Source organism: Ochotona curzoniae, unplaced genomic scaffold (assembly GCF_017591425.1).
Source record: "Ochotona curzoniae isolate NIBS_2020 unplaced genomic scaffold, NIBS_Ocur_1.0 scaffold_4701, whole genome shotgun sequence".
Lineage (NCBI taxonomy): Eukaryota > Metazoa > Chordata > Mammalia > Lagomorpha > Ochotonidae > Ochotona > Ochotona curzoniae.
In genome coordinates, this window is record NW_024467122.1 from 80,337,735 (window position 1) to 80,352,305 (window position 14,571).

Consider the following 14,571-nt stretch of genomic DNA (forward strand, 5'->3'; position numbering starts at 1 on the left):
CAGCACCTCCACCAGAAATGTATGAGATACTTAGAGACCTCGCATGAGACTGCATCCATACACATTGCTGTCCCTGTGACCCATGGGGGCCATATCCTGCTGAACAGCTAGAAATACATTCATCACTTTATACAGCAGTATCCGTCACAATACTCTACTATATGAAGAAAATGTTTTACTGGAATGCAAGCTTTAGCAGCTTTTTGACTTGAACTCACCCAAAATTTAAGCTTCTCCGAGCGTTTGAGGTTACATTAATCCTGTCTGTTGATGGACTTGGAATCACATGACGCCCTGGAGACATCTTCTTTACTTCCCAGGCCAAGGAAGTGGGTCTGCCAATTCAAGACACAGAGCAAATGAAATTAACAGAGAGAACAGACCAGTGTCTTTCCTTGCTTGCTAGCGGATCAAAACATCACCAGCTCACTACAGAGTTGTTTCCAGGAAAGTTACCAGGGTACCAGTGAGAAATCAACGATAGGGGATGCTAGTGTGGCACAAACAGATAAGCCATCAACTGCCATGCTAGCATTCTGTGTTAGCAAAGGTCCTCATCCTGGCTACTCCATTGCAGCCTAGCTCCCTGCTAATTCACCTAGGAAAAGCAGAAGAAGACCCAATGACCTAAGCCTCTGCCACCCACGTGGGAGGCTGGGAAGGAGTTCCTGGCGTCAGCCTGGCCTACCCTATCTGTTGCACAATTGGGGTAGAGCACAAGCAGGTAAATGATCAGTCTTGTTCTTTTTTTCCCATATCTCTCTCTCTCTAACACCACCTTTCAAATACATTTTTAAAAACTGTTTTTCAAAATGAGAAAACAAAGATGATGCATTAGGACTTTCCATTCACTGCAATAAAGCAACTGAACTCTACGGATCCCAAAGACAGGAGAAAGCTAACAAAAGCAACCTACCTGCCCCTCCCTCCTGAGTGGTCCCACAGCAACACACTGACAGGATGCCCACCCCTGCTAGACCTCTCCTCTGGGCACTGGCTGCCCTACCCACGGGCTCAGTCAGATCCCCATCACTCCCATGGCTTTATTTGAGACTTAATCTCCATTCAGGTTAGTGCTTGTAATCTTTTTTATTTTCCTCGTTAAAAAAACATGATATTTTTAAATAATAAGAAAAGTCAAGTAACCTTTTAGTCAAAATCCTAAAGCTTTAAACAATAAAAGGCCAAATCATTTAAGAAAGGGTCTAACAAGTCATGCACCCACCAGATCAACAGTCTCCATTACCCTTCAACCTCAAAACTCACCAGCTATCCTGACTAAGGAATACATTAAGAAGCATAGTTTATTTCACATTCATTGATTTGCTTCATCTGAAAGGCCCACCACTTGGTAAAACAGATAACATTCTTCAAATCGCACTTCTGTGTCCTCTGTGAAGTCTCTCCTGATCCATCCTCCAAGGGAAATACACACTTACTGAACACGCAGGCAGCTTCCTGCATTAGGAAACAAGCTCTATGTTGTCCCACTCTAAGGCCAAAAGTTCTGTGAGAGCAATAAATGTGGCATATTCAGGAATTACATTTCTGTACTAAATAAAGTGCTTTACACTGGAAGGTTCCCAATCAACACTTCCTTCTGAGTCAATAAGAAATACAGCACTTGGGCCCAGCGCAGTGGCCTAATAGCTAAAGTCCTCGCCTTGCACACGCTGGAATCCTACAGGGGCTCTGGTTCATGTCCCAGCAGCCCTGCTTCCCATCCAGCTCCCTGCCTGTAGCCTGGGAAAGCAGACGAGGACGGCCCAACGCCTTGGAGACCCTGCACCCACCTGGAAGACCTGAAAGAGGCTCCAGGCTCCTGGTTTCAGATAGGCGCTACTCTGGCCATTGTGGTCACTTGAGGAGAAGATCAACACAAGGAAAATCTTTCTCTCTGTCTCTCCTCCTCTATGTATATCTGACTTTCGAATAAAAATAAATAAATCTTACCAAAAAAAAGAAATGCAGCACTTAATTTTTATATCCATACAAATCTTAAGTCAACTCAGAGTCAAATTCATTATCAGTTCCAAAGCCTGCTTGCTATTGAGACTGTGGGCCACAGTGACACCAACACCGGAGCTCACTACCTGCTCTGAGCATCTGTCTTCTCGAGCTTCTCCTGCAGCTGAATCCAGGCGATCAGTGCTTTGAAATCCCTCACGTAGTTATCCAGCATCATCAGCACCTCCTAATTGAAAACAAACAAAAGACATTCAATTCCATTTTGAGACCAAAAAATCTCAAGGAAAAGTTACGAGAGTGATGACCATGCAGGAATAACTTTCCTCACTGGGGCTTGCTTTGTGGGCCTTCTTTTCCTTTGCTCTCACTGTTAGGTAAGATAAGAAATATGTGCAGGTGAGATTGGTAATACCAAGAACTGGTGTCACTATTCCTCCTCAAGACCTCCCGCGGAACCATCAATTTTCTACTGTGAAGTTTGATAAACAGAGAAGTATGTACGTGAAATAGAAATTTACAGATAAATTTTCACAGAATAACCATGTAACGAGCACAGAAGTCCACAGATAAATGACTATTCTATCTTGCCTGCTCAATGTGGTAATAGGTCTTGCCATGTCATAATCCAGGATATAGGCACAAAGATAGCAATTTAAGAGGCACAAATGACTAAGAGGCACCTGGAACCTCTGGATGTCTGGACTGACCAACAAGAGGCATGGAAACCAGAGAACAAAGAAAATGAAAAACAGACAAGATACACCTCAGAAATTGACCCCAATGAAATAGAGATATGTGACTTGCCCAGCAGAGATTTCAAAAGGATAGGCATAAAGATGCTCAGGGAGGTCAGGGGGTAATACATAGAATAGGACCTCACCAAAGAGAAAACAGAAACACTCCAGACAGCAGTTATACCGCACAGGAATACAATAACTGAACTGTTCAATGAAAGGGGTGTGGAAGCAGACTGCAATGACTAGAAAAAAGACCAGTGAGCTGGAAAACAGGTCACTGGTAATCACATCAATCTGGAGACAAAGGCCAAAGAAGGAACAAATTCATGAGGAATAAATAAATCAATAGAAACCTGTGCATGGGGTCTGCACAATGGCTCAATAGCCTAATTCTCCACCTGTGCATGCTAGCATCTCATATGGGTGTCTACTTCTGATCTAGTTCCCTTAGGGCCTGGAAATGCAATGCAGGATAGCACAAAGGGACCTTGGGACCCTGCACCCATGTGGGAAACCTAGAAGAGGCTTCTGGCCCCTGGCTTTGGATCGGCTCATCTCTGACCACTGCAGTCATTTGGGGAGTGAACCTGCAGATGGAAGATCTTTCTGTTTGTATCCTCTTCTAAAAAGAAAGAAATCAATGTGTGTATATTCACACACACATAACACATAGCAAGCTATGTTGTAAGGGAGAAAGGGACAGAAAGCCTATTTGATTAAATAATGTTGAAAACTTTCTAAGCCTGTGTAATAAAACATAAATCTAGACCCAGAAAACAAAAATGAAAAAAAAAAAAGAGGAATCCAGAGACACAGAGATACCATGTGAGACCATTTGAAAAAAAGTGACAGAATTTCAAAACTAGCCAAGACAAAAACGACTTATTATACACAAGGATCTTCATGACACTGTCAGGGGGTTTCTCAGTAGAAACTTTGCAACCCATGAAGGGCTGAAGTGTATAGTCAACATGCTAAATGTCAAGTGTCAACCTGAAATAACTGTCACCAGACAACCTGTCCTTCAAAACTCAAGGGGAAGTAAAGACTTTCACAGACACACAAAATCTGCACGAGTTGATCAATATAGATCTGCTTTATAAGAAATGCTAAGTTAAACAGCAACAGGACAGCACAAGTATGAAATCTGTAGACAGCTCTAAAGACATGAACAAAAAGAGAATACTTTAAGACTACCATAATGGTGGACATGGCAATGGTATCAACGGTAACTCTAGGTTAGAAGACACAGAGTAAAGGTATTAACACAGCTAAAAATCATCTTAACAGCATTTACTATAAATGGCTGCCAACATGGACAACAATATCATATGTGGGAGGAGGAGAGGTAAGGACAGAGAGTTCTTATATTCAGGGGAATCAAGCTGCTACCAGCTTAAAATAAACTATTTTAATTCTGAGATGCTTTGTATAAGCTCTTTGGTAACCATAAAGAAAATGCCTAAACAAGCTACACACACACACACACACACACACACACAGGAATCAAAACCCAGCAATATAAAACAAACAAAAAAATCAAGCAAAAATAATAAGTGAGAAAAAGAGAGCCATAACAACTGTAAGAAAAACAAGAAACCATGAATCAGGAAGAAAACCAAAGGCTGAGCTCCACCATGGCCTCCTGTGTCACTGGCAGGGACCAAGGCACTTGGCCACCTCCACTGCATTCCAAGGTGCATCAGCAGGAAGCTGGACTGAAAATGGATCAGCTGAGACTTGAACTGGTACTTATCCAGGGTGTTAGGCACGGAAGGCGGAAGTCTAACTTGCTGTGCCACAATGCCAGCCCCAACAATTCCTGCATATTGTAAAGCGATAGTCATCAAAACAGTAAAGTATTGGTATAAAAAGACACGCACACAATGAAACCGAATCAAGCGCTCAGGGACATCACTGAAAAGGTACAGAGAGGGCAAGCTAACCTCTCAAACGAACAGTGTTGAGAAAACTAAACAGCCATATGCAAAAGAATGAACCTGAACCCATGTTTTATACTGCACATGAAACTGAATAAAGTCTAAATGCAAACACTGAAGCTGTGAAACAACTAGGGAAAACAAGAGAAGATACAGGATGGTGCCCAGGCAATGATTCTGAGGGGAGGGAGGATGCACAGTTGGCACTGCGGTGCAATGGCTTAAGTTCCTGCTTGCAGTGCCAGCATTCCATATGGGAGCGCTGATTTGAGTCCTGCTGCTCTGCTTCTGATCTAGTTCCCTTTTACTATGCACAGGGCAGGCAAAGGGTATTGGTGCAAACACTCAGGCTGCTGCCACCCCCATGGGGAGACCAGGGTGGAATTCCTGGTTCCCGGTTTGCCTGGTCATTAACATCTGCAAAAGCATGAAAGCAACTAGAGGACATTATGCTAATAAATGAATAAATCAGACACAGGAAGAAAAATACAGTATGTGACCTCATTTAAATCTAGAACCTACAAATGTTGAATGTGCAGAAACAAAGAATGGCGGTTACCTGGGGCAGGGAGAAGGAAACAACAGGGAGATGTAGATCTGAGACTGGGAACTTCCAGTTACATAGGAAGACTAAGACAGAAAGCCTAAGATACAGCATGAGGAATGGCGTTAGCAGCACTGGGCTGCATATGGAAAATCAGCTGAGAGAGCAGATGTTGGTGTTCTTACCATTACACATTAGAAAGCTAACTCTGCAGTCTTACATATGCTACTTACTTACTTGACGGTAGTAACCATTTCACCACACCTACGTGTATCAAAACATGGTGTACACCTTAACTATACATATAAAAATGAATATACACATAAACAATGTCATTTACATCAATGGCCAATATGCAAGTATAAATCTCACATGGTAAGATGGCGACGTGAGCTGCTGAAGGTGAGTTTAACTGACTGGCTTTCATGCAGAGCCATTTTCAAGTCAGCTGAACTACAGTGAACAGATCATCTGTGACCGCTGTACACATCTGTGATCATTACCAGTATGCACTCTAGCCTGCTTCTTCAGATGACCTAAAATTATAGTACTGTGACAATGCATTTACAGACCTGGCCAAGAAAAAATTTTTAGCACTGAAACAAAGTTAAAATCTGTATTAAAAAAAAAAAAAGCAGCAGCAGCAGCAAAGAAAACAGATTGTAAAAGCCCAGGTCACTGAGAGTACACCAGTGCTCAAAAAGAAAAAACAGAGAGACAGGTGTTGTAGCACAGTGACACTGCACTCAGCTGGTATTCCGCATGAAATGGCTGCTTTAGTCACAGATGCTTTGCTTCCACTCCAGCTTCCTGGAGAAAACAGATGATGGCCTGAGTCCTGGGGCCCCTGCCACCTCTACAGGAGACCTGGATGGAACTCCAAGCACCTGGCTTCCACGTGGTCCAGCCCTGGCTTATTGCAGGCATCTGGGGGGATCTTCCAGCACATGAAGGAGCTACCAACAGAACTCACTTGTTCAAGGTGTCACTTTGCCTTTCCAATTGTAAATCAATACATAAAAAGGATCAAGTGTTGGGGCTGGCACTGTGGTATAATGGGCTACGCTGCTGCCTGCGATGCTGGCATTCCATGTGAGCTCCAGTGTCAACTCCAGTCCCCACTGCTCCACTTCAGATCCAGCTCCTTGCTAATACACCTGGGAAAACAATGGCAGATGGCCCACGTGCCTTGGTCCCTTTCAGCCCTGGGGAAGACCCAGATGGAGCTCCAGGCTCCTTCCTTGGCCTGGCCAGGCCCCAGCTGTTACAGCCACCTGGGAATCAGATCAAAGATCTCTTTCTCTCTCACAATTGCTTTCATGCTCTCTCTCTCACTCTAGCAGTGTCTTCAAATTAATACCTTCGAAAAATGTTAAGGGAATTTTTCCTTTGTTTAACAATGAGCATGTGCAGTATAAGTATTACTGTTTTACAGTTAAGTCTTAGGCTGACTGCAGCTACCAATGGAACTCCAAGACCTCAGCAGGATCTTTCCCTCAGGTGGGTTTTAAAACACACAGGCACATTTCAGAAATCAGAGCTGTGACTAACAATACATGAACAAATGTATGTAAAGTTATTCATAAATTAAACTGAACGGTACCCATACTTTAGTCATTACAGTTACAGTCCATTTTAAAAGACTCGTTTGAACAAAGCAGCATTGTTTATTTCCTTTCCGAGAAAGTTTTTGGTGCCAGATCACGGGTAATAAAAGCTTTCTATAGTCAGGAAAAGGACACATTTTAAAATTAGTTGGCTTCCTTTTCTCGATTCTACTAATTCAAACTCTTTAATTAAATTTATTTGATTTATACCACCTACATTAGGGCACACAAAGATTTAGTTCAGGATAGTTTCTTTGGAAGTTTTCTGATTTTCCCTATTTGTTAAACAATAACAAAAGCGAAAGAAGGAAACAACTCCGAAGGACAAGCCCAATTCAGTGTCTACATTCCCTGTATGAGCAGGCACAGCAAACATGCACTGGGTGGCTTCAACAGCCTATCTTCAGGAAGGTTCTGCTCAGCCTTATCCAAAGCAATCGGAGTGGTGCCACACAGCTGTAATCCAAGTCATGTTTTACGAACAAGGAAACACAAACAAGACACGCGGCTGGGGCCGCTGGCAGTCACTGAAGCACATCTTTCTCCCTGCAGCTATGAAGGGCATCTTGTCAAGCAGGATGAAACAGAACAAAAGTGGCTCTCAAAGTAACGTATTAGGCATCCAGCTAACTGCATATAGATGTGCAGCTAAAATTACCAATTACTTTACTGATTGCCTGCAACGGATTCGATTGGTTTGTAATTAATTGTAGTTACTGGCACACAGAGCAGGATGGCTGGCGCCGTCCCTTTGTCCTCCTGACACACTATACCAGTGCCCAGGTCCCTAAGCAGAACTGCACGACAGCCTTCAGGACCAGGCATCTCACGAGACGACAGCAGTGGCCAAAGGGAGCCCTTGTGGAGAGGAAATGCTCTACCAAAGAAGAAACAAACTTTGAAACACACTAAGCTTTACCAATACTCTACCTAGCTTTGAAAAAGTTATTGCTGGAACGAACAGTTCAAAAGGAAAGCAACTGAAGGTAAAGTGGCAACTACCCATTGTGGAAGTGCCCAGTATCATTTACAATCTTGGAATCCCCAGTCACTCACCCCTTTCAAATCTCTCTCCTTAGCTTTCACCATAAGCCCCCTAGATAAAAGACATGTAATACATTTACTGACCAAAATACCACATATGAATACAGTCTACTAACAGAAGCTACTCTATAATCAAATCCCTACCAGCATCCCTGTGTGTAATTACAATGTGCTTCTGGCTGGGTAACGACACAAACACTTGACTGAGATTGCGAATTGATCTTTACCTCGGTTCACTCACAGACTGACTTAACCAGACGCCCTTCTCCTAGAATATTCCCTACTAACAAAAATCAAGCACTTGGAGTAGGTTTTGCCTGGCAACTAAGACACAGGTTAAGGGGCCTGCTTCTCCTGTTGGGGTACCTGGGAGCCAGTTCCAGCGCCGTTCCAACTTCCCTTCCTGGAACGGAGCTGGTAATGGGTCCAGTACTAGGGCCCCTGCCACCAGCCCAGGAAATGCAGATCACATTCCTGGTTCCTGGCTTTGCTCTGGTCTGCGTCCAACTGCTAAAAGAACTGGGGAAGTGAACCAGCAGATGGGAGTTCTGTCATCAGTGTCTCTTTGTCTATCGCTCTCAAATAAATAAGTCATAGCCCAGTGGCCCAGTAGCTAAATTCTCAACCTGCATGAGTGGGGATCCCATATGGGGTGCCAGTACATGTTCTGGATGCTCCACTTCCCATCCAGCTCCCTGCTTGTGGTCTGGAAAAGCAGTAGAGGACAGCCCAGAGCTTTGGGATACTACAACCCATGTAGAAAACCAGGAAGAAGCTCCAGGCACCTGGTTTTGGACTGGCTCAATTCCCACTGTTGTGACCATTTGGCACGTGAACCAGTGGGTGGAAGAGCTTCCTGTTTCTCCACTTTGTAAATCTGCCCTTCCAATAAAAAATAAAATTAAAAAAAAAAAGACTCCCTGTTTTGAGGCCAGCACAGTGGCTCAACAGGCTAATCCTCAGCCTGTAATGCCAGCATCACACATGGGTGGCTCTGTACGTGCCAGCTGCTCCATTTGAGATCCATCTCCCTGCCTGTGGCCTGGGAAAGCAGTGGAGGGCGATCTAAAGCCTTGGGACCCTGCACCCGCATGGGAGACCCAGAAGACGTTCCTGGCTCCTGGCTTTGGATCGGCACAGCACCAACCATTGAGGTCACTTGCAGAATAAATCATCAGATGGAAGGTCTTACTCTCAGTCTCTCCTCTTGCTCTGTATATCTGACTTTGCAATAAAAATAAATAAATAAATCTTTTTTAAAAATCCCTGTCTCAAGGCCAAGTAAAAATGATCCTACAAATTTTTCCTTCAATCATTCCATCTAGTTTTCTTTTCAGCAGCTCCTCAGTCCCTGAAATATGTATCCCTATCAAGGTTGACAAAATGAGAAACAGCTATCTTGGCAGGCCATGTATAAAGTTCCTACCTTATAGAAATCCCAAACAACAGTTGTTCCCATAATAATAGGAAATCAAAATCAAAATCTGGCAACCATATGGCAGCTTCCTCAAATCAGTCACCCAATATGAAGAAATCTCAAGGTTTAAGACAATAATGTCCAAGTGACTAATCTCTTTCTAGACAGCCACCAGAACTCACGTCTATGAATGAATAAAAAGGCCTATCTGAAGAGGCCCCAAACCCAACAGTGTGACAAATAAACTGAACAAAGAAGGTAGTGATGAATCTCACCCCCATTTCCACTGCTGTGCCAATCTGTCTTAAACTAACATCAACTTCCTAACATCCCTTTTCCTGCCTCCACATGAAAACTACAGGTGGCTGCTACTAAGATGAAGACCAATGAGAAGTTCAGAACAAGATTATTTCTTTTAAAATAATAATAACAATAATAATACTCATCATAATGACTCAGTGGCTAAATCTTCACCTTGCATGTGTCAGCATCCCATTGAGGTGCCCATGTCCCAGATGTTCCACCTCCCATCCAGGCCAGCTTGTGGCCTGGGAAAGTAGTGGAAGATGGCCCAAAGCCTTGGGACCCTGCACCCACATGGGAGACCCACAGGAAGCTCCTGGCTCCTAGTTTTGGTTCAACTCAGCTCTGGCCATTGCAGTCACTTGGGGAATGACCCAGCAGATAGAAGCTCTTTTTCTCTGTATCTCTCTCCATAAATCTGCCTTCCCAATAAAAATAAAAATAAATCATTTTAAAAAGAGGGAGAGAGAAAAAAAAAACTTCATTTATTTGAAAGGTCATTACAGATGGAGAGCTGGAAACAGAATTAGACATTTTGCATGTGCTGGCTCACTCTCCAGATGGCCAAGGTTAGGTCAGATGGAAGCCAGGAACCAGGAGCTTCCTCCAGGTCTCCCAGCTGGATGCAGAGGCCCAAGAACTTAGGCCATCTTCCACTGTTCTCTCAGGGACATTAGCAGGGAACTGGATCAGAAGCAGAGTAGTCAGGACTCCAATCAGTGCCAGACTGGGATGTCAGAGATGAAGATCCTGACTTTATCCACTATGCCTCCATGCTGGCCCCAGGACTGAGATTATTCATCCTGTTATATTATTCCAGTCTTCAAACAAGAAGCAAAAACATCCTTATTTAATTACAGTCTCCATCTGAAATCCCAAACTCTCTCAAATTATAGGTAGTGCTAGACTTCAGTCATTTGGCCTTCCTGAACTCTACCATAATGAATACATACACAGCTCAGCACAGATTATCACAAGTGTGGAAAAGTCAGCTAGGATTATATCATAGGTGTTTGGGATTGCTTCCATTACTTATCCGAGACACAGTGATACAGACAGATAAAGCAGTTTCATTCCCCCACATGTCCACAACAATCGAGACTGAGCCCAAGTTGGGATCTGGGAACTCTGTCCAGGTGTCACACGTGCAGGGTATGATGTAAGCCCTCATCTGTTGCCTCCCAGTGTCTGCATTAACAGGAAGCATGAGACCAGAGCTGGAGCTAAGGATTAAAGCCAGGCATGCAGCTGTGGGATACAGACATCCTAATTGGCATTGTAACTGCCAGGCCAAACGCACACTCCTGGCAGGATGTGCTCAACGTCCAAATGATGAGTCTATTCTGGATTCAGAAGGCCACAGAGAGAGAATCAACAAAGCTCTATGATAGTAGAGTACTATGTTACATCAAAAATGTACTTTGAAAATAGTAATGTTATCAATGAGAAATATCAGATAATGGAAACGGAGGCATCCATAACATGAACAGCAGCTTACCAGAGTAATAAAAGTATTAGAAAATCATACTAGGGAAAAGGAAAGGGGCTGTTAGAGTTTTTTAGAAAAATAAAAATTATAGGGGTCAATATTGTGGCACGCCAAATCAAGCTGCCACCTGTGATGCCAGCATATGGGCCCTTGTTCCAGTCCCAGCTGCTCCACTGCAGACCCAGCTCCTTGCTGATACACCAGAGAAAGCATTGGAAAATGGCCCCTACCATGCATATGGGAGACCTGGAAGAAGCTCCTGGACCCTGGCTGTGGCCTGGCCCAGCCCCAGCCACTATAGCCATTCAAAGGGTATACTAGCAGATGTAAGACCATCCATCTGTCTCTATCTCTCTGCTCCCCCATGCCCCCTTCTGTAAATCTGCCTTTCAAAAAACAACTAAATAAATGATTTTAAACAATAGATAAATGCTATTGTTAACAAATTGTTTACTCAATACTATGTCACTCAATTCCATAACACTATATATTGTTGCTGATGTTTCGTTGGGGCTTTTAACTGACCAGGATTTTACTGTTAGCTCTGCCTTCAGGCCAGAGAAGGTCTCCCCAAGAAGCCGTTAAAGTTATCTGGACAATAAGATGCTGGACTCTATGCTGGGTATGTGCTTGCAATGAAGGAATCTCAACTGAACTTGAACTGTGGTTATGCAGCAAGGTGGAGGAATCCACCAGGGGGGGGGGGGTTGTGGGAGGAGTGGGAGAAATCCCAGTGCCTATAAAACTGTATCACATAATACAATGTTATTAACAATAAAAAAAAAAAACAATAGATAAATGTATAAAAACTTTTCAGTTGGCAATGAACATGAGTAATTAGAATAATGACAGCTCCATCAACAGAAGTCATTCATTCAAATGTGAAAACAAGGTAAGAAAAATGCTACAATCCCTACTCCCTCGGAGTCTACCATAGCTAGGAGCTTTGCCCAGATAAGCCCGCCTGTAGTCAGCAAAGTTATGACACAGCAGCTATAGTCTCAAGTTATTAGTTATTCTGCTTGAAAGGAAACAAGACAAGCACTTTGCTCTAATGATAGTAACGTCTATGAGAGTCAGGTAAAAGGAACAGGGATTCACCACCACTTAAACACAGGAGAGCTCATCTGTCTCTACAACTTAAACAATCATAAAATATTGCTTGGAGAAATGCTATAAATATGGTGAAATTAATTTCGGAACCAACCAAACAGCATCTTACTGTAAACATATAATGCATGAAACACAGCAGGCAATGGCTAGACTAGGGCCGGAAGGCCCAGATCCAGACACAGAGAGCAGGAAAGATGGCTGTTAGTGTAAGACAACGGTGACGTCACTGAAGCCTACCACCAGGAATGCACAGAACTCGGCCTGCTGTCCCTGTGCACTCACGTATGTCTGGGACAAATGCTAATGCACAGGGAAGGCCAGCCAGAAAAAGAGTAAGCATAGTTATATGCATTTCAGACAAAATAGAATTCACAAACAAAAACACTAGAAGACAAAAATGATCACTTCTAGGCTAAGAAGATGTCAAACTCACAAGGGAAACACAACTCATGACTTGATTATATACAACTAACAAAAAGTCAAGGAAATTACAAAAGATACTGAAACTGCAGTTGCAAAGATTTAAAAATATCTCAGCATCTAACAGATTAAGAAATAAAGAAGCTATTTTTGAAGAATCATATCACTAAAAATATACACATAAATCTGTCACTCTCCAGCTCAGGAGAACCCACCTCACACACTCCTTCCACGGCCCAGGGTGTTTATAAACACCCAGCTCATCCACTCTCTCCCTGTGGGGCTTCTCCTCTTCTCTGCCTCCCCGTCAGTTAAGGCTCCAGGACCCATTCCTCCAACTACCCTTTCTTGAGCCCCCTAACTTCAGGGACATTCTGATGTGTCTGTCTAAAGGATACCATCTGCGTGCATTCCAAGCACATGACGGGCTGCTAAGGAGTGGGGACCGAGGGCTTTTTGCAGTCACTTAACACCCATCAACTGAGCATTTTACTACATTTAAATGCCAGTATCAAGCCCTGAAGAGGGAGAGGTAAACAAGGGTGTAGCCTCTGTCATCCTGAAGCTTAACATCTATCAAGAGAAAGAAATATCAAACAACTAAATACATAATTGTTCAACTTCAGTTGTGGTAAATCTGTCTCAGGAGAAGCAGACACAGGCATCTGAGAAATTCAAACCTCATAGAGGTGCCCCTGAGGAACTGACACATTGAAATTTGGATTACAAACATGAGTGGGGATAAAACAAAGACAGGGAGCATTCTGGACGGGAAATTATGAGAATGGAAGACCTGGGAAGACGGGATCAACTGGAAAGCTAGCTGAGGCAGGAGGGCTGAGAGAAAGGGACACCAAAGGAGACATGTGTCATCAAGTTGCTCAAGATCTGCAGGCCAGGGGAATGACCTCGATGTTCAGAACAAAGGGAAACCTGGAAAGAGCCATCGCCTCAGAAGGGGGCTATGCCTTTGGTGAACTGCCACCTGCCTGGGCCGTGGAGAACAGACTGCAGGATGCAGAGTCCACATAGGCTTCACTGGTAATTCCCACAGTTCAGCAGCAACTTGGATGAGGACCACAGAGAATGGGAACAGGCAACAGCTTAGGAGCAATCTTTACAGGAGCTAATTCACGCAGCAGAAGATGTCTCCGACTCCCAGGCACCACCACCTCAGAGCAAAAGTATCTATCACTCATGGGAGGGAAACACAGCTCCAATAGCCCCGGCTGTTCTACTTCTAATTTAGCCCCCTGCTTATGCCCTGGGAAAACAGTACCCTGTTTTCCACAAAAGAAACCCAAAGGAAGTTCCTGGTTGCTAACTTGAGCCTGGCCCAGATCTGGCCATTGTGCCCATTTGGGAACGGGGGGGAGGGGGAGGGGGGTGGGGGGGGAGGGTGTGAACCAGCAGATGGAAAGTTTGTCCCTCTTTCCCTCTCTGTTAAATCTGCCCTTCAAATAAAAATAAATCTTCTTAAAAAATAAATTTTAGGGCTCGGCGTGGTGGCGCAAGTGGTTAAGGTCCTCGCCTTGCACGCCCCAGGATCCCATATGGGTGCCAGTTCTATCCCAGCAGCTCCACTTCCCTTCCAGCTCCCTGCCTGTGGCCCGGGAGAGCAGTCGAGGACGGCCCAAAGCCTTGGGACCCTGCACCTGCGTGGGAGACCCGGAAGAGGCTCCTGGCTTTGGATCGGCATAGGATCGGCCATTGCGCTCACTTGGGGAGTGAATCATTGGACGGAAGATCTTCCTCTCTGTCTCTCCTCTCTGTATATCTGCCTTTCCAATAAAAAATTAATAAAAATAAAATCTTTTAAAAAATAAAAAAATAAAATAAATAAATTTTTAAAAGAGGGGTAGGGTAGGTATAAATTTTGAGTCATGAGCAAATTAAGCCCAGGCCTAACAGAAAACAGCAGAGAGAAAAGTAAAAACAGTGAAAAAAAGAGGACCTGGTATGATGACTCAGTGGTTAAATCCTCTCTTT

General features: G+C 43.8%; 1 protein-coding gene across 1 annotated transcript in view; it reads right to left on the minus strand.

Annotated features, from left to right (window-relative positions):
* The window catches only part of SCAPER (S-phase cyclin A associated protein in the ER), a 312,499-nt gene that overhangs the window by 245,513 nt on the left and 52,415 nt on the right, over positions 1-14,571 (minus strand). Inside the window, exons 6-7 of the mRNA XM_040969720.1 lie at positions 2,094-2,194; positions 219-335 (exon numbers count right to left, since the gene is read on the minus strand). Coding sequence (XP_040825654.1) covers positions 219-335; positions 2,094-2,194 — 218 coding nt within the window. The remainder of the gene's footprint in view (positions 1-218; positions 336-2,093; positions 2,195-14,571) is intronic.